The following is a 21,772-nucleotide window of genomic DNA, read 5'->3' as shown; positions in this document are numbered from 1 at the left end:
CATCCGACACAGTCACATCAACAGAATTGGAAAAAACCACTGCTGCTTCACTTCCACCAAATTCAGCGGCTACAATATTGCCAACATTAACAAATGTGGAGTGGAAGCCCCCTTCTCCAATTACCCATTCTGTCATTTGCTTACACTTTTTTGACGTCCATGCAACAACTGGGAGAACTGATTTACAAACAATAGACGAGCTATATCCAACTGCATCAAAATAAAATAATTGTAAAAACACCATGCATCCACTCATGTAACCAGTCCGGTTATTCTTATAGGCAACAACACCATCTAATAGATGTCTGAAACACAATGATGCCCAATTCTTGCTACCAATGGATGAGGCGTCACTCAATGCAACAAGGAACCTCATGTCAACCATGTAAGGGGTGCTGGGGCACAACAGTACAACTAGAGTATACATTACAAAGAAACTTTTGAAAACATCATCCGCCTCCTCCCTTGCAACAATGATTTGTTTCATACTGTCTATACTTATATCTTCATTCCCACCACACAACTTCCTTCCCAGCTCCTTCATGTCATCAACATCGACACACCCCAACTCAACTCGTGTCCCGGTGTTCCTAACCCCCATCACACGTTCGAATACAGTGGCATTTATGGACAAATATCTCCCCTGAATCTGAATAGAGCATCTCCCCTGTTGCACATCCAAGTTGTCGACAACCATTTGACATAAGTCCCGGTTCAGTTTTATGCATCCCATCTCCATTAATGGGCCGAATCCCATTTGCACCACAGCATTTCTCTTACTACTTGATAGGGCTTCACAAGTTAATTTGAAATCCTTTGGGTAACAGGCGGTTTTAATCACAACATCTTCTCCCTGCAAAAAGGTCATTAACTATACCATTGCAGTTCAGCCCACTATTCAAATTTCATAAATACATCAGGTCACAAGGACTCACCGCTTTTCCGGCCTCCAACCTTCTCCGTTTAGCGATAACCTGAAATTGAAATTGAACAGCGACTTAATCAGCTTACTTCCTCCCTCACCCGTACCAAATTACCCATACAAACATATACAACTATTACCTTCATATTGCAAGACCAGATCCGAAACACACTCGCTAATCGCCCAAAATCAACAATTGTGCTGCATCTTCAATAACCCGGTCCTCTTCTTCGGGCGACTTCGTCTCTCAACATGAAACACGACTTCTATGAACGGGAATAGCATATGAGAGAGGTAGAGGGAGGGAGGTATGTTGTGTGGAGAAGAAGAATATGAGAGAGGGAGGTATGCTGTGTGGAGAGAGGAGGTATGCGGCGAATTTTTCAGCTAGAGAGGGAGGTATGCTGTGTGGAGAGAGAATGGTAAATAATGTTTTAACCCTGTCCTCGTATAACGGAACCCATCATCACCGTCTATCAATTACTGCCACGTTATTATTTTTTTCCGGGTACACCGCGCACCCGGGTGCGCTGAATAGGTTCCCCTCAATAAGTATGCCTGGGCTAAGCAGGTTGGAAAGTACCTCAATTGAAGCCTTCGAATTATAAAAAACTCAACTGCCCAGATCAAAAAGAGAACAGGAGGATGCGTCTTCATCCTTGTCCGTAAGTTTTCATTCCCAATTTATTTTTTACATGTTGGAAAATAATATAGGACACTGTATTTATCTTTGTCTGCATAAAATAGTTTTGAATCAAATTGAATAAAATCAGTACAAATATAAATATAAAACTCTATCTTGTTATCTATTGAGGTGTATGTCTCTCATTAGAAGTTGGAGACTTATCGAGTTGATTAACCTGATCAACATTGAGTTCTTGAGATAAACCTAAAGACTTGTATCTAATAAACATTAAGTAAAACTCGGACTCCTTATAGGATGAGCACGAGTTGTGTTTTTAGGCCTCTATATATACCAGTAGAAAGTCCATATGCTAACTATGTTTTTCATATAGAAATAGCAGTCCCATTCTATGAAGAAACAAGTAGATAGCATAGAAGATTTTCCTTAGTTCTGTGTTTTGTGAGATTGCAGTTTGTGTTGCCGTGTTGCTGAGAAGGATGACCAATGTGAATGGAATCCCAATTGACACCGGCCCTTATGGTAATCACCTATTGCAACTAGGAAACTCTTTAAGCTATTGGTTTCATGTTTCTACAATATTGTGTATGTATTTATTGTGAAACAATCTTGACTTGAGTTATTATGCAATTCAGTTTCAAGAATAATAGATGGTATCAGAGCCTCTTCACAATTTCACAAATCGATTTAAGTTTTCGATCAGTAAAAACAATACAGAAAATTCATTGTTCTTGGTTTTGGGCCTACAGCTTTAGCCTAAAACTGGAGTCCATTAGGAACTCGTTTTTGAAACCCGACTTAAAACAAAGCAACCTGACGTTTTCTTTATTTGTATCGCAGAGATCGAGTTATGGCATATGAGGGTAATCACCTCAGTTGGGATTCAAACCCAGAAAACTTAGAATCATATTAGGACTTGTTGGCTGTGCGTTTTCATTTTGCTTCCGCTAATTTTTGATTGCAGATGAGTGATGCAGACGCCAAGGTAAGAAACCAAATCTCAGTTCTTATAAAATTCATCAATTCTGTGATTGAGAATAGAAATACGAAATTCGGATACTGTGGGGATGATTTTGAATTCGTATATCTGTATGTATACATCAATCATAGTTAGAATTTAATTCACATGAATTGAGAGTTTAATTCAGATCTATTATGCAAAACGATCAACTAGCTAGTATGAATAAGACTTGATATGAATTTCATTGATTTTATGATTGAATTTTGGGGAATACGAAATTGAAACGCTATGGTTATGATTTTGAATTCGTGTGTCCATATGTATATATCGATCATGGTAAGAACTCAACTGAAATCAAAATTTAATCTTACATGCAAATCTGATCAATTGCTTAATATATTCACTGCATAATGCATATGAACACAGGTGCAGAATAGATGAATGAATAAAACTCCCAAAATTTTAGTCTATGATCTTATTACTGTGTTCATATATGAAGTTTTTGTGTTTCTTGAAGACTGAAACTTAAATTTAAACTTCAAAGATTCATAAAACTCTAGATGTGGTATTAATTCTGCTGCACAAAGTAACCTTTACTATCATATATGGAGAACTGAATAAGAATCAAAACTTGTGTTGTTGTTTATAAATTGTATTGTCTTCCGGTCTCCAAGGAGATATTTTCTGGTACAATTTGGATTCAAGTAACAGTGTTTTACATGACATGTTTTCTTGTTTCTGATATGTTCAGACTTTTCTTTGTCCAAAGATATTGACTGTTTTCAATATATGTATGAGATTACATGATCTTGGTGATACATTTATAAATTTAGATATCAGATTTTATGCTACAAAAGTATTATCTGGTATGAACTTTATGATCTTGGTGATACATTTATAAATTTAGATATCAGATTTTATGGTACAAAAGTATTATTTGGTATGAACTTTATGGGACTTTAAGATGTGTTTCAGTAGCTGAACTTACATGTTTAACTATGTAGACTGAAATATATACTTCAGTACTACACACATATTCAAATAGATATATTCATGAATTTTGAAACTCATTTGCATTGATTTTAATCATTTTAGGAATTGAGGTGGTGACACTAGGACAGATCCACGCTCACAGGACTGAACTTTCAGAAATGGCGCAATCAAGTCGAATTCTACATGTCCATGAATCTGAACATGGACATGTGCCTTAATGAAGATCAGCTTGATGAGGACAACAATGCTGAGGAGAGGAAATACTACAATGATTAGTGGAAAGCCAATCGGATGGCAAAGAATGTTATCAGAGGGACCATCTCAGATACTGTCAGGAGCTGTGTGGTGGAACCGGAGCTGGCAATTGACTTCATGGGTGCTATAAGGCAGAAGTTTAAGGAGTGCAGCAAGGCTGAGGGGGCAAGACTGTCAAGGAAGCTACATGAGCTGAATTTTAATAGCACTGGGAACATCAGGACTCACCTGATGCAGCTCGAGGAAATCAACAATAAGCTGAGGGACCTACGAATGGGGTCAATGATGCACCATCTGTAGGTCCCTCAGCTTATTGTTGATTTCCTCAAGCTGCATCAGGTGAGTCCTGATGTTCCCAGTGCCGTTAAATTTCAGCTCATATAGCTTCCTTGACAGTCTTGCCCCCTCAGCCTTGCTGCACTCCTTGAACTTCTGCCTTATAGCATCCATGAAGTCAATTTCCAGCTCTGGTTCCACCACACAGCTCCTGTTGCCGAAAAATTGCAGAAAGTGAAATGTTTTTCTACAAAAAGGTTGACCATATCAAGAAGAACTGACGGCTTCAAAAAGTGGATGTTGAAGAAAGGTGAGGTCTATAACTCCTTGATTGATTTCAGTAATCTTTTTAGTTATTATTCTGATTCATTGTTTGATAACACTGCATTTGCTCTGGAAGTAAACTTCATAAATGTGAAAGCAAACTCATTTTAGTTGGATTCAGGCTCACCAATTCATATAACCAACTCAATGCAGGGTTTGCTAAGCAGGAGGGCACCTCAGAGGCATGAGAATACAATCTGCGTGGCAATTGGCATGAAGGTGGTTGTTAAAGCCATTGGCTCACTTCAGTTGGATATAGGTTCAAATAAAAGTCTTTTTCTAGAGAATGTTTTCTTTATTCCTTCCCTTAAAAGGAATCTGCTTTCAGTTTCTTTGCTAGTTAAGTTGCGATGCAAACTAATCATTGATCATGATGGATTAAAAAAACACTCGAGGTTCAAATTATCTTGGATGTGGTGTTTTTGTTAATGATTATTTACAATTAAATTGTTCTGTTGCAAAATCAGATATTATGTTAATTGAAAATAATAAAAGCACACACTTAAGAATAACACTACTGTTAGTGTTAAAAGATCACTTCATAATGATAAGTCTGTAATTTTATGGCATAGAAGATTAGAGCATATTTCTAAGGACAGGCTTAAAACACTAATCAAAAATAAGACTTTACATGAACTTAACTTTAATGATCTAAATGAATGTGTGGAATGCTATAAGGGAAAATTGGCTAACAAACACAAGAAAACTGCAGTAAGAAGCCAAAATCTATTAGAACTTATACACACAGATATTGTCAAATGGTCGCAACCTCCTAGTGGCAAGATGAAACATAGGGTCGCCGAATATGATTCCGTGTGGCAACATAGTAGGAAAGTTGCACTATTAGTCGTCATGCCTTAGTACAGTTATCTTTCCGTTATGTCACCGCTTTGTCAAAGCAAATAGAGTTGTCAATGATACACTATTTACTAATTGGTGCATGTTAGAATACGTTACTCTTTATAATTTAGGGTTTAGGCTCTATGTCCCCCCCCCCCCCCCCCCCTCCTTTTTTGTATTCTATGGTTTCATTAATCAAGATTTAAGGGCAGCCGCACCGGCTGTTCTTCCAAAAAAAAAAAAATACACACAGATATATGTGGACCCACATGTGACAAATGTTTACATGAATGAGTCGTCGGTATGTGTTATTGCAAGATGTTAACTAGTTAGTTTACTGTTTAGTAATTATGTATGTAACTACTTACGTAACTGTTTTATAACTGTTGAGTAGATATTAACTAGTTAGTTTACTGTTTACTAACTATGTAACTACTTACGTAACTGTTTTATAACTGTTGAGTAACTACATGTTTACTGGGTTGACTTGATATTACAGAAATGGAAGGAAACCTTATTTGAATTACGAATGAGCTTTAACCTTTATTTGGATCATAGACTAGCCTAACTAGTCTCATGACTCGCTCTCATCTTTCTCGTGATCATCCAACACCCAAAAGCCATCACTCGTTTGGATCATAGACTTGTTCTTCTCGGTCCACCACTCTGCAACTATATTATATTCATCCTTCACGCCATCAATATACTTGTTTACCAGTGAGAGATCACGATCAACTTCCAGTTTGAAATCAGAACTATTAATCCCGTGAGTTCCTGCAACTCCATGCAAGTAAACCTCCAGATCGTGCAAAATGCCTACTTTTTCTTTGATCACAACATCAGGAATAACTTTCATGAACGGCGACTTGACAGAGTCGAATCTCAGCTCTTTTCCAACATGAACATAGTCGGCCGTTTCTGGTTGTTTAGGGACTATATCTTGGTCATTTGTTACACGCAAGACGTGAAGATTTTCAAGACCGGAAAATACATTTCCAAAACCCTCGTTTCCAACACGAGGGCAAGCAAACACAAAGGCTGTGACAGGAATGACCTTATTTGGTTGATCTTCCAGCAGTATGTTGTATCCGTTGCGAACAATATCAGTTGCCTTTAAAGTTGCCATAGCAGCACCCATGCTGTGACCAGTGACTGTAATGCTGATTTCTTCACCCTTGTATTCATTGAGTACTTCTTTAAGAGCAGCCAGAGCCTGAGACATAGAAATAAAAGTATCGAATCTGATGAGCTTAGAGCCTTAGACATTTAGTGCAGTTATAAACTTATAATCATATTGCGGAGTGTGGACCTTATGGCTTAGCTAGTTAAACATTTATCAGTTACTTCAGTATCATACTAAAGGAGAAAAAATTAGAATACCTGATCTCTGGAATTAGTAAGTCGATTGTGTGAGGACGCAGGGTCGATATCAGTGTAATACGAAAGCCAACCATGGTGCACCTTAGGATCATTCTGCTCTCCCAGAATGTGAGCAGCTGGGACTAAATTGATCTTGATGCCAACAAGCCATTCATGTTTCAACTGGGTTCCTCTCCAAGAAATCAAGACATCCCTCCTGCCTAGCAGCTTTGTTCCTTCATCAGTTGTCACCGCAACAAAACCAACAAAGTTTGATTTCTTGGGGGAAAGTTCCACATGAGCTGCATAAAAATAATTTTTCACCACGTACTTGTATGGATTACCATTCTCCAAACCCACCTTTTGGAACAAATGTCCCTTTGCGTATCGAGGAAGTCCGTAGTTTTTCGACTTCTGCTCGGTCACCACGGTAGCTATCGATCCAGACCTTTCACCGTAGTGAATGATATAGCGGCGGAGATTGATGTCAAGAGGGTCGAGAAGACCCTCCCACTCGTTCTCGCCGCTGAGATCCTTCCAGTTTGTTGCAAAGCTAGCCATCACCGTAAGTTTTCTTGCTTGAGTAAACAAAAGCTAGCTCGAAAGAAGTGAGTTTCTTATGGCCTCCCAGCTCTTGTATTTATAGTGCCATGCATGGTGCTTCATGCATTATTTTCGTTCTTTTGAATACGTACGATAACGTGAAGGTTAAGTTTGGAAATGATGCATAAGTTTCTTGATGTGTATGGTAACTTGGTAAGTAAATTTGTTCATCACGAAATCAAAACAAATGCAGCGTTCTGTCAGTCTTTTTTTTTTGTGAAATCGCAGCGTTCTGTCACTATCTGCACCAGGTTTCAAGACTTGCATCATTGCCTAAAACTGAATTTTGAAAAGAACCAGTTTTAATGAGATGGGCAGATGGCGATTAGTTTTTGAATTTTGATCAGTGGACAAGATTACGGCCAGTACAACCTAATCAACTTGGTAATTCACAACTTCGTATATATAGATTTCAGGTCATATACGTCTCAACTTCGTATATGTAGATTACAGTCCTTGATATATATTCACTGTATTCGTCTTTGAATTCCACACGGCATATATATGGATTACATGTCATATACCATGCTGGCATGCTTCATGATGGTAAGGTTGATTTTATCTCGATTGCTTGGATCCGTAGGAAAGAATTTACGTTTGAAGTATGGTGAATACAAAGATGGAACGTGTCTTCAATCTTCTTCCTTCTCTACCACGTCTTCCCTCCCACCCAGTCAAAATATAAGGAACACAAACTTATATAATGTTTTTTTTTTTTGGCGAGAGGAAACAACAAAGAGAAAGAAAAGAGAAATTTTAAATACACACCCCTAATATCTTAATACACACACCTTGCTTAATACACCACCTATCAAGTTTTTCATTTCAGTATTATACTTAATACACATCCCAAACTGTCTAAAATACCCTTAATTTATGAAATATTCTATTATTTAATATAATTAATATATGTACTATTTGGTGCCTTTTTTTACATATTATTTCGTCTAATTTTTGCTAGAAGTTTTTGGCTATCATCGTTCAATGTATAATCAAATGATTATTGTTATATCCCAACTCCAAATCACCAATACAAGTTTTCAAAATTCACAAGCTAGTAGAACTGTAGAAGTAAAGTACGTAGCTACTAAACATAGCTAGCTAGTTATTTGATAAAACATGTCATGATAAAGATGTAGTACATGACAATATGATATGCAAGATCAAAATAAAGCTGATACAGATAAAATAAAATATAAAATAAAAAAAGACAACCCAAATGAATTGTGGAAAAGAGTTGGGGTTAGGGGAGAATACGTGTTTTCGACGATTTTAGGGTAGAAGATTGAAAAGAATACTTCTAGAGTGAATTTTTTTTTTTAATAATAGATGTTTGTTTTGGTCTTTTAGCTTATCTATAAAATCTCAATAGAAACATAAAATAATAAAAGTGTGTATTAAGAGATTAGGGGTGTGTATTTAAAATTTCTCGAAAGAAAAAGACAAAAACAAAATAAAGAAAAACAGGGGCAGACTGCTTACGAGGACACGGCAGTCCATCGTACACCAGAATATTCATCAAGGAGGAAGGAGGGTTCGACACCCAATCTGAGGGGCAAGAATCCGATAAGGCAAGGACAACGACGTGGTCTGCTGCACGATTTGCCTTTCTGCTGGTCCATAACCAGCTGATTTGCCGGGTTGAGGAGAGGTACCCAAACTTATATAATGTTGGAGAATAACACTTTTTTTTTGGTCGTTTCGGACAATAACACATTAGGTAACTTGGTGTTGATGATATTGGGCATGTAAAAAATTAATCCAGACAACCCTAAACTGGTTTTAAAGTCTAGGATGACGATTTGAAGAATAGGGTCTGAATTTAGCCGGGACATTAAGCTGGTTAACATATACACTGAGTCTGAATTTGATGGTCTGAATGATGAATATAATCTGGTTGCTAAGGGGTGGAGAGAGAAGCACAAGTCTCTCGTTCAAAGCGGCAATGGGTCTTGGGTGTAGCCTGATCAGGAAAAAGATGAGGACGATGAAGATGGCGATCATGGTAGGAGCTGGCCGGAGCCTAGTCTATGAACGTACAAGAAAAACTATAAGCCACCAATTGGCCTTAAATTCTTCGTGAAAGTGTATAAAATTAAGCTGGAAATGCCGCTTGTGTTGCTTGGGAAAGGAAAGGGGTCTCGAAGGAGGCCTTTATATATCATGTTAATGCTGCAGCAACATGTTAATTAAAGCTCAATCAGGCAATTAGCATGTCTTTAAGCTATTCATATTTAACAAGTTTCATGGCATTGAATCAATATGTAAACAGGTATTTCAATATTTCTGAACGAGGTGCTAACTTGTTTGTCTTTTCCCCTATAAGACCTCGTGATTTTTCAAACATTGATATCAAGAGAGTGCAAATGTGCAAAATAACACTGAAAATTACTGGCCATTGAACTATTCTTTCTCCTGATATCCAATAAAATCTTCCCAAGACTTGATCATTACCTTTTATCCAACTCCATCTTTGTTTCCACCCCTGTTTATGAGTCCCATACTTGAAGTATCCTCGCCGAGCATCATTAGAGAAACTCTGAAATGTCCCATCTCCTAAATGGAAGAAGAATGCTTTAGCTTCATTCACATTGTAAACCCTGCAAGGATGCTTCAGAACTCTTTCATGAAATAACAGATACCATGAATGCTCATGTTTCGGGTACTTCATTTTGTTCAAATACTCAAACAAATCATTCGATGTATGAGAAATAATACTATTTATGAATTTAGAATACGGTAGTACTTCTCCTTAGAAAACTATTCACTAAACAAAAATGTTTCTCCCTGCTTTTCCAAACAAGTATCATATTTAGTGATCTAAGAACTATCAAGTAATTAAGAGAAAAAACAAGGCCATTGCAAGAAACTGTCAGGGATCTGCAACATCTATTATGTAAAGAATGATCATGTAACAACTGCATATTTATCTGTCGTTTGGATTTAAGTTGGAGCATTCACATATATTTCCGAACAATACAGGCAGCAGACAAATCTTGAGCACCATCAAGGAAACTCTGACCTTTCTTTAAGAAGAATCAAGGAACTATCCCTGACATTGGGATTGCTAAAATAGCTGAAACATATATAGTGGTACAATCAGAAACGTACAAGGGAACACACATAGAGACACATTTCCACACAAATAATGATGGGAGTTACATGAGCTCCCTCGCTAACCTCACTGGTGTTTCCTTCACGAAAGCTACATCACCAATTGGTGCAGCCAACAGGTGATGATTTGAATCCTCATCACTTCCTGTTCCAGATGAAGCAATTGACTCTGATCCATCATCATCTTCTTCTTCTTCTGTATTGACATAAAAATAAAGGAAAATTATAACATATAAGAAACACATGTAAAGCACCAAAACACATACAAACATAGATGATTTCACCAAAAAAGAAATATAATTATAGATTTCACAATAGATGTATAGTCACACATAGCCGATGTCCGCCTGCATGCAATTCTGTTCTCAAGATCCAACAAATAGCACTGAACATTTAACCACCTTAACTTTCTAACAATACGTTAGTATATCAAGTTTCAAACAAAAGCTAATATGCCATTAAGTTTGAGATCAATCTGGTGTTTCAAATGACTCCCCACCAGATTCACATACATATTAATGTAGCAGGACAACTCTAGGTTAGTGGCATATGGACCACTTTGTGTGTAACTTTTGATAACCAAATTAGGCTTTATGATTATTAGAGACATTTGGGTGATCCTAATTTGACTCCAAACCTTAGTTCCCTGTTAAATGCAAATTCTAATACCTATATTACACTTTTGTAAAATGACAACTATAAACAAATAAAATCCAGGTCCCTTTCAATAGAATAAAACAAAATCCAGCTCATGAAACTGACACTCTATTCCCCCCCCCAACTTTCTCTTTACTTCATCTCTCCTACTGTAAACTCTCCGCTACCTGCAGCCGTGCAGTTCATAAGAAGTCGCAACTTCTTAGTGTATTTTGAAACGTTTGGCAAATGAAAATATGAAATTTATTGATAATATTTGTCTACAAACACTGCCAAATGGTAATGCACCTAATCTGGCAATCAAAAACTTCTGCATGTTCCATGCTTGTCAACTAATATGTTCCATTTCATGTCCGTTCAGTAATGGGGCATCTCAAAAAACATTCAATAATCGAACTACAAACGCAATGGAATTTATCAAGTCATCTAAGATAAATTATAAATCTATATTATATCGTAAAGTACTCTGATGAGTGCAGACTGCAAAGTACTGAGGGAGTGAGCTTGAACAAAGTTATGGGTCTTGAGAGGAATTGTAAACATAAAGAGCGACTATATCGGGATATATTGGTTTGTTTAACTGAGGTAGTTTTGGTAGAGGGAATTAAGAAGTAAAATTTTAGAATTATGTGTGGGCCAACTGATATAGAACTCAGGTCCATATAAATCACCGAGTTTTTCTTCATTGTTGATTATGCATGTTTGTGTGTGAAATGTTCAAAAGACCCCAACTAATCCTGACAATACACTGAAGAAGACATGGCTACCCTACTTACTTCTATGTTTCCTGTTTATTCTCATCTTCCTCCATTACACCAACTCCCTCTCTTCGCATCACAGCTATGATCACATTGCATGCCAATTCATGTGTACTATGAAGAAAACTGTGTCAATTTATTTTCCTGGTCTGCAATATAAGCTCACTAATATGTGATATAATTAGGAAGATCATATTCATATATATTCTTTGTCATGCCTGTCATGTGTACTATGAAGTATGCAATACCATGATTCAAAATTTTTTAGAAACATGGTTTATCCACTAGAAACATACCAGAATATGGCGGATGATCAGGAAGATGTCTGACTGCTGATAATTGAATGTTTTCTGGCAGAAGACAATTACAGAAAGAACCTGAAACTTGAGAAGATTCTCTACTCAGTATTGGAAAAGCCCATTAAATCTGGTCCAGATAATTAATATCAACAATGTTAAGTGCTAGCAACCATTATAGATGACCCCCAGAGACCATTACAATCCATTTCCATAATGATTGGACCTACCTACAGTATGGAGTCTACGGATCAGACGTAACCAAGTTAATAACATAATATCCAAATTCCAAACTAAAGGAACTTGTAATCAGAAACAAGGATATGTCCATGTCATTTCTACAGTCTAGAACCCCCCTCCTTCCCTCTCTCAACCTTAAAAAAAAAAAACAACAACTTCTTAGGTCCCTGTGGATACTGAAGTAGAGGATTTTTACTCTCACCTACTCGTGCCAACCGATTAACCCATCCAGGGATAGGTTTTCCGGTTAGCCGCAAACAGACTTCATCAGTGAAATGGTTGCAATTCTTGGCAATTAAATGATAGGTATCACCATGATACTTTCCAGAAAGGTGCTCCATAAATGACCGAAATTCTGTACGAGACATATCAGTGCTGCCCAGTAGGAGTGACTTTCTGAATATGAAGCCAGGACAACTCCTTGGTTCCACCTCAAAAACTCCACTGCTGGGATACTCATGGGCTCCAAAGCCATACTCCAAGCCATGCACTGTTTATAAGAACAGGTAGAACTATATCATGCTTTCGAAGGATAATCATAAGAAGGCTGCAGAGGGGTGCCACCCCGTCAAACACTCATGTATTAAATAAATAAATGGCAAAACAAACAACCATAAATGTAAGGAATTCTGTTAAACCAAAATATTAGTGCAATCTCCAACATTTCTATAGCACCATTTAATATTGATGTGCTCCACTTTTACAAAACGTTCTGCCAAAGTAGCATAGATAACTATCAGCTTTTTATGACATATTTACAATAACCCTGTACTTAAGCTGATGCTTCAAAAAAAGTACATGTCCAAGTACTTTGATGCTTCAAAAACGATACATAATCTACTAGATTCTACTAAAGAGCTTGCCCAATTTCAAATCTCCTCATGCCAAATTATCATTCCTCTGACAGAACCTCAAACTATCCTTATCATTTTAGTTTAACAAAGTTTCAAACTCTTTGCTAGAATATATTTGGACTACTACTACCTATCTATATATCTATGCATGCAACGGCACGTTCAGATGATATGATAAAACAGAAACTTCTTAAGAGTCCTTAAAGCTTGTGCAAGCTGTATTGATGTTTGTTTTAGAGCTGATAAGTTCTTCATTATGAATGCTGATTCTATTCTTCATGTTGATGAATTAAGAAAACTTAGTTTTGAAAAACATTACAATATTTGGTGCAGATTTGATTGTTGTTAGACTGAACTACATTCCTAATAGCTTGCTAATAAACAAGTGACTAAACCGGCCACTAGAAGAGACTCCATGCATGCAAGGAATATAATTTAATTGTCACATTGACTTCGATTATACACCACGCAAGTCTGCAGATCATAATCTAACAACCATCAAAATTTCCCACCAAGCTCACTTCCCCACATAACTATCTCAACCCATGAACAAAACAACATACCGCATTTCAAACTAAAAAACTTCCTAATTTGACAGCAAGAAGTTCTTGCTCCCGATGAACCCGAACCAAAGCTGCATTTTATATCAACACAAATCAAAGACAAACCACTGATTTTCGATCTTTTCGCGCACTCTCACTCTTTCTTTACAAACATCACTACAGCAATCAACACACTATAGAATCACAACAGTCTAACTCAACCCAACAACATAACCATCAAAATTCTCAAAATTTCAAATCAAAATCCAAAACTGAATAAGTAAGAACCCTAATTTTTCTGATTACCTTCGATGCCGGAGTGAAAGACCCCGAATCCGAACCAGTAAAGGTAGTTATTTACAGGGGTGAGGTCGTAGACATTGAGGTACAAAAGGGCGCGAGTCCTTTTCCGATCAGTCTGCTCCTTCTCTACGGTGGAGCTGGAGCTCGAGCTCGGGGTCGAGTTCAAAGGGAACAACCGCATTGGGATCGAGTCGCTAAAACCCTAATTTCCCAATTTGGGTTTCTGCAAAAACAATCACAAGCTGATCATCTTCGATTGAAACCTCAGCGGATTGAAGATTGGGTACACTGGGTTTTGAAATTCGAAGAGAATTTGGGAAATTTGGATTGGATTATTTATATGGGTTTTCAAATTTGAAAGCTAAAATGGCAAAGAAGGTTCCCTTAATGGGGGCTTTTGGACAGTGCCTTCGGTTCTTATGGTATATCACTAAACTTGCCTTATGGCTAACTTGTATAGATTTTTTATTTTTCTGGTGTCTGGTAACTTGTATAAATCTTTGTAAATATTTTTGGATTTAAAGTTAAAGTTAAAGTAAATGTTTTTAACTTTTCTTTTCTCCATGCTCAGGGCTTCTTCTTTGATCATATGAATTTAGGTCGTGTAAGAAGTTTCTGTAAGGTTAATTCCGAATCAAGTGAAGGTTATGCGTTGGCTAGTGTGAAGTTGCACTCGGATTCTCTTCAACTTCATTCTTGAAAAAGGACGAAGCTGAATTTGGCTTCTCTACTTGGATTTATGTTGCTTGGATTTGCTTGGATGACTTCTAACCATTAGATTGAGTACAATCTATGACTACCATGTTATTTTTATGTCATATTTACTCCAACTAATAGTTATTAGACATTCAAACAAATCCAAACAACTTAAATCTAAGTAGAGAACCTGAATCCAAAGTTTAGCTAGAGTCAGCTACCTTTCCGTGAACATGGTGTACAAATGTTAGGGATGCCTTTGTTGCAGCAGAAAGAAGAAATCAACTAGGATTGTAGTCCTTGACAAGCAAGTATAACAATGTGATATAGTAATGTCATATCAAGGGTCATGATATTTTATATTATGTCACCTAATTGCAAGACAAAATAATGATGTGTATGACCCTGTGACTCATATCACATATGGGATTGTCTAGCCTTTTTATATGTTTCGATAAGGAAATGTTCACAATCACCGGTTATAAAACTTAAAGTTTCTATGTTTAACTCAGTTACAACTCACGAGCATTCATTTTTTACACATGAGTGAAATTTGCATTTTCTGTTTTACAATCTATATTTTTATTTTCTCTCATTTTTCTTTTATAGTTAAAGATTTCACAAAAAATAAAACACATATAAGTAAACACAATTAAAGTTACTATAAGATGAAATGATGAGTATGAATTATTATAAATAGAGACGTGTAAATTTCAATCCTTTAACAATATTGTAAGTAACATCTCCATCACAAAATGTGTCGACAACATATGTACAAATTACAACAGCCTTGAGCCTTATAAACGAAAATAAGAGAGAATGATGCATTGTTGTTACCATGCGGCCCGTTTATATCAGAAGACATATTTACATAAATATTGTAGTTACATGTTAAACATGAGTTACATCACTATAACCTTTGCTTTAAACAATTTCCAGGAGTGAAGCCCCAAATAGTTGGCTCTTGTGACAACTATATGTATACGTCAAGTCATCAAGAGATGAGTGAACATGCAGAAATGTTTCTGGGCAGTGAGTCTACAGCTTCAACAATCTGAACAGTTGAAATCTTGTGTATCGACGACGTTATAGTACAAGGATGACAACCTGCCATCAAACTTGGAGACCACTTGATGAGAAGATAAACCGCAGTAACGTTTTCCTAGCCGCGCAATGCATATAGAAATCACTCTCTTGAACATGCAATCTTCTTTTACTAGTGGTTGTTCCACAAACTCAGCCAGGGGCATCCACTGCACAATATATAGCATATATGCTTCAAGTCAACTAATCCAATTTTCCGAGTGGTGCATATTAGCAAATAGCTTATTGCCTCAAATTGCGTGCATTATCAAATTTTGCAGATTTGCATTACTTTCTTGCAGAACAAAAAGGTAAGATATGGTAGTTGGTAATAAGCAACAATTGTAGACAGTAGTAGGCTTGGATTTCTGTTTTAGTGGAGGTTCTTACCTTGGCTGCTTCAATTTCAAGATCATCAACTATAATCTGAGAGGATAGTGGTTTCAGCATGCAGATAAAGAACAAATCAGACTTTTCAAAAGCTACATTGTGAGCATGCCTGTAGATGAAGTTACAGAACAGAAAATATCAGATACTGGCAATTTATAGAGAACATCAGTATTTATAGGAATCGTTATAGTGCATTGGTTTCGACTCTTTCACTTCATGAATGCTTTCTGTTTAGAAACACATGCAGCATTCTGTATAGCAACGATTCTTGCATATAACACTAAAAAACTTAAATCCTAGAATGATCATCTTCAACCACATGTCTCTAAAAGAATAACAATTACATATTTGTGGTTATTACCTGAATGCTATAACTTCCACAAACTCCGTGTCAATCTGAAACAAAATAGAATGCAGATGAAACTATTAGATGAAGAGCTTGATTGGTAAAGTTAAATTCTGCATTGCAATAGTACACTAGTACAAATAGATGCTACAAATGATACTTAGTACACATTCTTACCCCAGTTTCCTCCTTAACTTCTCTCACAGCTCCTGTGAAAATCTCCTCTGACTGATACGAAAGAAAACATCAGATAACTCCAAGCAGAACAAAGTGGAACTTAAAAAATTGTTTTCAAGGTTTAAAGTTGGATAAAGTACCTCAAGGATGAAGCCAGTTGGTATCTTCCAGAAACCAACACAGGAAGGAGAACAATGTTTCTCTTGTACGACAAGAACCTGCAATCAGTCATCTGTTCATTAGTAATTGATTCTGAACAAGCAATTTAAAAGGTTTTCCTAAATAGAATCTGTTGGTACAAGAATTGTTGGCTATCCCTTTATGATCAAAACACAAGGATACATGCTACATGTTGTAGCTTGGTAGCAAGAACTGCTCAAGTGAAGAATGAAGAACCTGACAGATCTCATGTGCATCAGGTAGTTCATGCATGTGCATCACTTTCATTCACTAAAGATGGCAGCCGTGCTTGCCATCCCGAATATACGGATACCCCTGTTGTATCTGTTCTATCTACTGGGTCTGACCATGTGCATATTCAAATGTATTTGCTTAAGTTTTTAAGTGTTTGAATTTCAAATACTTTTTAGCAAAACATTAGTCTATTCATACTTGAGCTCCAAGTTAGTCTAGGGTGGTGTGTCAAACCAACGCGTGACCACATAACTTGAGCCTTGGGTAACCAGCTAGGTTTTGTGTTACACAAACCAAGTCAGCAGCTACCCATGTAATGCACCACCCAAGCTATTAGCTATCCTAAGTGTCCTCTTAGGTAAAGTGGTTTTGTAGAGTCTTTATGCTTGACTAAATCTGATCTAGTTTTCCCAAAACATTTTGTCTTATCCTTTTGGCTTTAGTCTTTCTTAGGAAAGTCTATTCTCAGCTTTTGTTTTGTGAGTGGAGGGATCCCTAGGGTCCTATCTGTCCTAGTATTTCAGATAAGCAGTTAGAGTCCAAAAGAACCTTGCTGATGTGGCAAACGTGTTTGCTTCCTCATAGTTGTGCACTTTGCCTATAAATAGAGAGCAAGACCTCTCTTGCTCTTTGGTTGTTGAAAATAGTCTTGTTTGTTTTCTTCCATTGAGTCTAGCATTTTGCTAACTGCTCATTTATCTCTAAGTCTTCCCTGTGATTATAAATCTTAGAGCTGAGCACCAAAACCTTTTCAACTCATATCATTGTGCATTTGCATACCTTGAGATCTGTCTGGGTGATGCAACAACCCCGTCGAAGCTGTCTTTGATAATTAGCTAAAGATGTTAGTTGAATTCTGTATAGAAGCTTAGATTCGTGCTATGTGTAAAACACTTGAGTGACAAGAGAGCAAGTTCAGTTGAGTGATAGTAGTTAGACTAGGCAGTATGGCTAGGTGTGAGTCTTGTAAAAAGTGTTTTTACAACAGTGAAATAGTTTATTTCTCAAGAGTTAGAGGCACGCAGTTTTTCTCCTTGGTTGTAGGGTTTCTGCATATAAAAAACGTACTGGTGTTATATCTTTTACTTTCAGTGCTTGCCTTTTTATTTTCACAACTTAGTCTCACAGCAAACAGGATAACACAATCTTTGTTATATATCCTTGTGCCCATTTGGCTGTTTACTTACCGACAGAATTATTTATAGGTTTGCTACTTACTACTCCTACTAGTATCAGAAATTCAGAAATTCTTGGCCAGTTGAACAATGCATAACTAATTGCAGCGATAAGAATTTAGGCTCCTTTCAAACCGAAAATGATATTTGTTAATCAAGAAAGTGACAATAATGCAAGAATCAGAACATAAGCAACTATACCTCATTATTGTCATTGATGACAAATCCCCCAACCCCTACTTGATGTGAAGCATTAGCCGGAAGCATGCAAGGTCCTTCTGGAATCCAGTATGTCAACATCACATATCCTCGTTCTGCATGGTGGTACTGGAAACCTTCCTGAAACCAAAGAACTTATCTCAGATACAGACTTCAACACTTTCAGTACATAATTTCGATATATAAAAGAAAGGATAGCTGGCATTTACTCTGATGCTAGGACATTCTTTTCTTTATACTCGAACTGAAATTGTTGTGCAGTAGGGAAAGAAGCAGATCAAAACTTGAATTTAAAGTGATCAGCATCTCAAGAAAGCATAGTTTCATTGCTTGAAGTCATGTGTAGAGAAGTTACCTTAATTGCAACTGGAACAAGTTCAGCGCGTTCTACTGGCAGCTTAAGCCAAATTCCCTTCTTTCCCTGAAACCGAATGGAACTGTTCATGTTTAGGTTTAGGCCAGTATCCTCTATGCAGAACAAGGATATAATAATTCCTAAACATGTTTCAACAAGCTCGAAGCTTGAAGAGTTTATGTCATGTCTCTTTATATGCAAATAGGCAAAGAATAGATGTTGATTTCAGAATATACAAAACTAAGTAGAGGCTACATGTGTTTCAACTATGTCTAAGGAGGATCAGAGAATCAGAGCTCTTTAGCTAAGTGACTAAAAGTTCGTATAGGAAGAGATATACATTCACTTTCCAATGAGAAAGGGAGGAGTTGAGGATGTAAGCAAAGGCATCTGAATTTTCTGGTAATCGTTCTGGATCAACGATAACTCCCCCATACTCATCATCAAAGGCATCGAGTACTCTAATGTCTCTAGGAAACAAATTTGATCTTGCACCATTTGTTCCAAATATTTGAAATAAGGAAGTTTCAGCTGCAAGTTTATCCCCTCCGACACTACCAATGGCGTTTGTTGAGAGATATCTATTGTTTGAACTAGAAGGATGAGAAAAGGAAGAAGCCTTCAGAGGATTCCCTGGAAAAGAAACCGAAAACACAGAAGAAATCAGTCCATAACCTCCATTACCTATTTACCTCAAAGTCTCAAATCCCACTAGGATCTAACTTCCATAGTACACTAAAGATAAATGACATCCATGATTATCACCTCAATACACTTAATGAGGAAACGGAATTACATACTAGTATTAATTTGTCCCACAAAATGCAGATAATAATCAACTAAGGTTTTTGCTCTATGATATAAACTGATCCATATTTCAAATGCTGAACTTATTAGGTTCTTAACATAGCAAAATTAGATGCAAACTCATTAAGACTTGCCATTTTACTTGATCAACCAATACTAGTCAAAGCAGGACATAACAAAAAGAAAATATAAAATAAAAAAACAAATATAAGATTGTAAAATCAATTACCTATGCAAGAACAGAACTGTGGAGATACTTTGACACCAGCCGGTAAGTACCTGAAACTTGAAAACGAATTCGAGTACATCCTCCCCACCTGAGCCATCTCAGAAGCAGACATAGACTTCGGTTGAAACAAGCTCATCTCCATTACAGACATTATCCAAAATCCCAATTATTTTATACAACACCACAGCTGTACCATCGAATGAAATCCACTACTTAATATAACATTCCCTAAAAATCCACATTCTAATCACACATAATGCTCAGAAACAAGAAACCACCATGGGATTCACCGCTCAGAATGATCTAAAACTTGGAAGCTAGCTTGCAGATTAAGCAAGCTGGTTGTGAGTTACATAAACAACTAAACATGTAGAGCCAAGCATGTAAGGCCAGGTTTAACGAAGCAGTTTTGGAAGTGGGGTGTGAAGAAAACGAGGGAATTAAGTGACTACAATTTATACAATGAGTTGGAATTTGAGAGCAGAAAGTCAGAGAAGGCGTTAAAAGAGAGATGGAAATGCAGAAGGAGAAAGTTAAGTACAAACCCAAGTGAGGACAGCCATTAAATCCATGTTTAAGGCATGCATCTTATCTGGAAATCAAGATTTTTCATGTGGGGATGTTTGTTTGATTTGTGGTGTGAAATGCGTGGGGTGCAGTTCAGATATAGACAAAACGGCCTAATTGATATTTGCAAAGATATAATTGATTTCAAACAAAAGAGAGAATTCGAAGCTTTATTATATGAAATGGGAAAGGAGATGATGAGGGAAGGATTGGTAAACTTACCAAAAAGGTGGGAAATTTGGTAATGTGGGAAAGAGACATATATAGTCCAGTTCTGACTCAACGGTTGAAGAATGCAGTTGCAAATGAGGGTCACAGTCTCACACGTCCTCCATGAACTGAAAGAAACCATTTCATACTCATCTTGGTCGGCAATGTGAAACTATTCCAATGTTAAATCAATTTGAGGGTTTATAAGCTTAGACAAAAGTTCTAAGCTTTCTGCCTTTCTCTGATCAGGAGTTGGTTTTTTGCACTAGCCTTGAACAACCTAGTAACAGTCTCTTGGTATGTGCTTCTTGTTTCGTGGTTTCACATTTGATGTTAGATGAGTTGTCAACTAAACTTATATCCGATCTTTTTGTAATAATATAACACAAATTTGACTAAAAGAACAGAATTTCGCTCATCATCATTTGGTATAGTGGCATCAGTCTCCCTTATATAAATGGGAGGTCGTGAGTTTGATTCATAATAGACTAGTTATTGCATGTGAGTTATTTGATTGATAAAAAAAAAAAAAAAAAAAAAAACAAGAATTTCTGGCACCTGATGGTTATTTCATTCCTTGTAATTGTGACAGAATTATTTTCCAGTTCAGACCTGGTGTTGAACTGTATTACCACACATGTGAATTGCATGGACATGTTGGGGAGTTTTTTTTTTTTTTTTTCCTTTTTCAGTTAGATAGATTGGAGGAGGATCAAAGGCCAATCTATTAGCTAACACTGTAGGTTGGTATGCATCTTTCTGTCACCAATTAGACAAAGTTAGATTTTAGGTAATGTTGATAATTTGAACATAGTGATGGCTTACAAGGAACACAATATCCCTCAAGATATTAATAAAAAACATCTATTATGTTTGCTATAATTTTAGTGGTTGTGGTGGAATGAGTGTTGAGATGGATAGGGACTCTTTTGTGGCCATTATGTTGGCTGGCATTGTGATGCATATATGTTAGGGATGGTCCAAATCATTAGAAAGAATACTTGAATACTTGTTGAAACATTTTCTAATCTAGTAAATAATGAGATTCCTTCACTTCTAGTTTTGCTGTTTTTGTGATAAAAACAATGTCATCTTAGTCACCAACACTATCAACACATAATAAACAATGAGATATATGACATTGGAACAATAATCTCCATTAGG

General features: G+C 36.8%; 4 protein-coding genes across 5 annotated transcripts; all 4 read right to left on the bottom strand.

Moving 5' to 3' along the window:
- Positions 1–12: 12 nt before the first annotated feature.
- LOC101303338 lies at positions 13–1,270 on the bottom strand. The gene is made up of 4 exons (XM_004301699.1): positions 1,063–1,270; positions 936–974; positions 125–853; positions 13–69 (listed from the first exon to the last, which is right to left on the bottom strand). The coding sequence occupies exons 1-4, from the start codon at positions 1,066–1,068 to the stop codon at positions 13–15; spliced, it is 831 nt and encodes a 276-aa protein (XP_004301747.1). The 5' UTR covers positions 1,069–1,270.
- A 4,518-nt stretch (positions 1,271–5,788) lies between these two features.
- On the bottom strand, positions 5,789–7,134 carry LOC101303043 (phospholipase A1-IIgamma-like). Its single transcript, XM_004301698.1, has 2 exons — positions 6,595–7,134; positions 5,789–6,427 (listed from the first exon to the last, which is right to left on the bottom strand). Exons 1-2 carry the CDS (start codon positions 7,132–7,134, stop codon positions 5,789–5,791), a joined length of 1,179 nt encoding a protein of 392 aa, XP_004301746.1.
- Positions 7,135–9,679: 2,545 nt separating this feature from the next.
- LOC101294949 (deSI-like protein At4g17486-like) lies at positions 9,680–14,378 on the bottom strand. 2 transcript variants are annotated; one of them, XM_004300310.1, is made up of 5 exons: positions 13,944–14,378; positions 12,444–12,731; positions 12,002–12,055; positions 10,357–10,486; positions 9,680–10,252 (listed from the first exon to the last, which is right to left on the bottom strand). In XM_004300310.1, exons 1-5 carry the CDS (start codon positions 14,119–14,121, stop codon positions 10,183–10,185), a joined length of 720 nt encoding a protein of 239 aa, XP_004300358.1. In that variant the 5' UTR covers positions 14,122–14,378; the 3' UTR covers positions 9,680–10,182. The 2 variants fall into 2 exon arrangements, with proteins under 2 accessions (XP_004300358.1, XP_004300359.1); XM_004300311.1 differs by having other exon boundaries at positions 9,680–10,486; positions 12,002–12,082.
- Positions 14,379–15,377: 999 nt separating this feature from the next.
- Positions 15,378–20,340, bottom strand: LOC101294664 (nudix hydrolase 8-like). The gene is made up of 9 exons (XM_004300309.1): positions 19,832–20,340; positions 19,136–19,428; positions 18,796–18,861; positions 18,423–18,560; positions 16,773–16,850; positions 16,633–16,683; positions 16,471–16,505; positions 16,110–16,218; positions 15,378–15,889 (listed from the first exon to the last, which is right to left on the bottom strand). The coding sequence occupies exons 1-9, from the start codon at positions 19,980–19,982 to the stop codon at positions 15,683–15,685; spliced, it is 1,128 nt and encodes a 375-aa protein (XP_004300357.1). The 5' UTR covers positions 19,983–20,340; the 3' UTR covers positions 15,378–15,682.
- Positions 20,341–21,772: the final 1,432 nt, after the last annotated feature.

The sequence above is a fragment of the Fragaria vesca genome, linkage group LG5, assembly GCF_000184155.1.
Source record: "Fragaria vesca subsp. vesca linkage group LG5, FraVesHawaii_1.0, whole genome shotgun sequence".
NCBI classification, from domain to species: Eukaryota; Viridiplantae; Streptophyta; class Magnoliopsida; order Rosales; family Rosaceae; genus Fragaria; species Fragaria vesca.
The sequence above is the reverse complement of the archived record's forward strand: the minus strand, read 5'-3'. Positions and strand labels throughout refer to the sequence as shown.

Coding starts and splice junctions, on each gene's coding strand:
- LOC101303043 (XM_004301698.1), bottom strand. CDS start 7,134: ATGGCTAGCTTTGCAACAAACTGGAAGGATCTCAGCGGCGAGAACGAG. Junction 6,428..6,594: donor TTACTAATTCCAGAGATCAG/GTATTCTAATTT, acceptor TCTATGTCTCAG/GCTCTGGCTGCTCTTAAAGA.
- LOC101303338 (XM_004301699.1), bottom strand. Junction 854..935: donor GGTTGGAGGCCGGAAAAGCG/GTGAGTCCTTGT, acceptor ACCTTTTTGCAG/GGAGAAGATGTTGTGATTAA. Junction 70..124: donor GTAAGCAAATGACAGAATGG/GTAATTGGAGAA, acceptor GCAATATTGTAG/CCGCTGAATTTGGTGGAAGT.
- LOC101294664 (XM_004300309.1), bottom strand. CDS start 19,982: ATGTCTGTAATGGAGATGAGCTTGTTTCAACCGAAGTCTATGTCTGCT. Junction 18,862..19,135: donor TTTCTCATTGGAAAGTGAAT/GTATATCTCTTC, acceptor ATTCGGTTTCAG/GGAAAGAAGGGAATTTGGCT. Junction 16,506..16,632: donor AAGTTAAGGAGGAAACTGGG/GTAAGAATGTGT, acceptor ATTTTGTTTCAG/ATTGACACGGAGTTTGTGGA.
- LOC101294949 (XM_004300310.1), bottom strand. CDS start 14,121: ATGCGGTTGTTCCCTTTGAACTCGACCCCGAGCTCGAGCTCCAGCTCC. Junction 12,732..13,943: donor CTTTCACTCCGGCATCGAAG/GTAATCAGAAAA, acceptor TCTTATAAACAG/TGCATGGCTTGGAGTATGGC. Junction 12,056..12,443: donor TAATCGGTTGGCACGAGTAG/GTGAGAGTAAAA, acceptor GTCTTCTGCCAG/AAAACATTCAATTATCAGCA.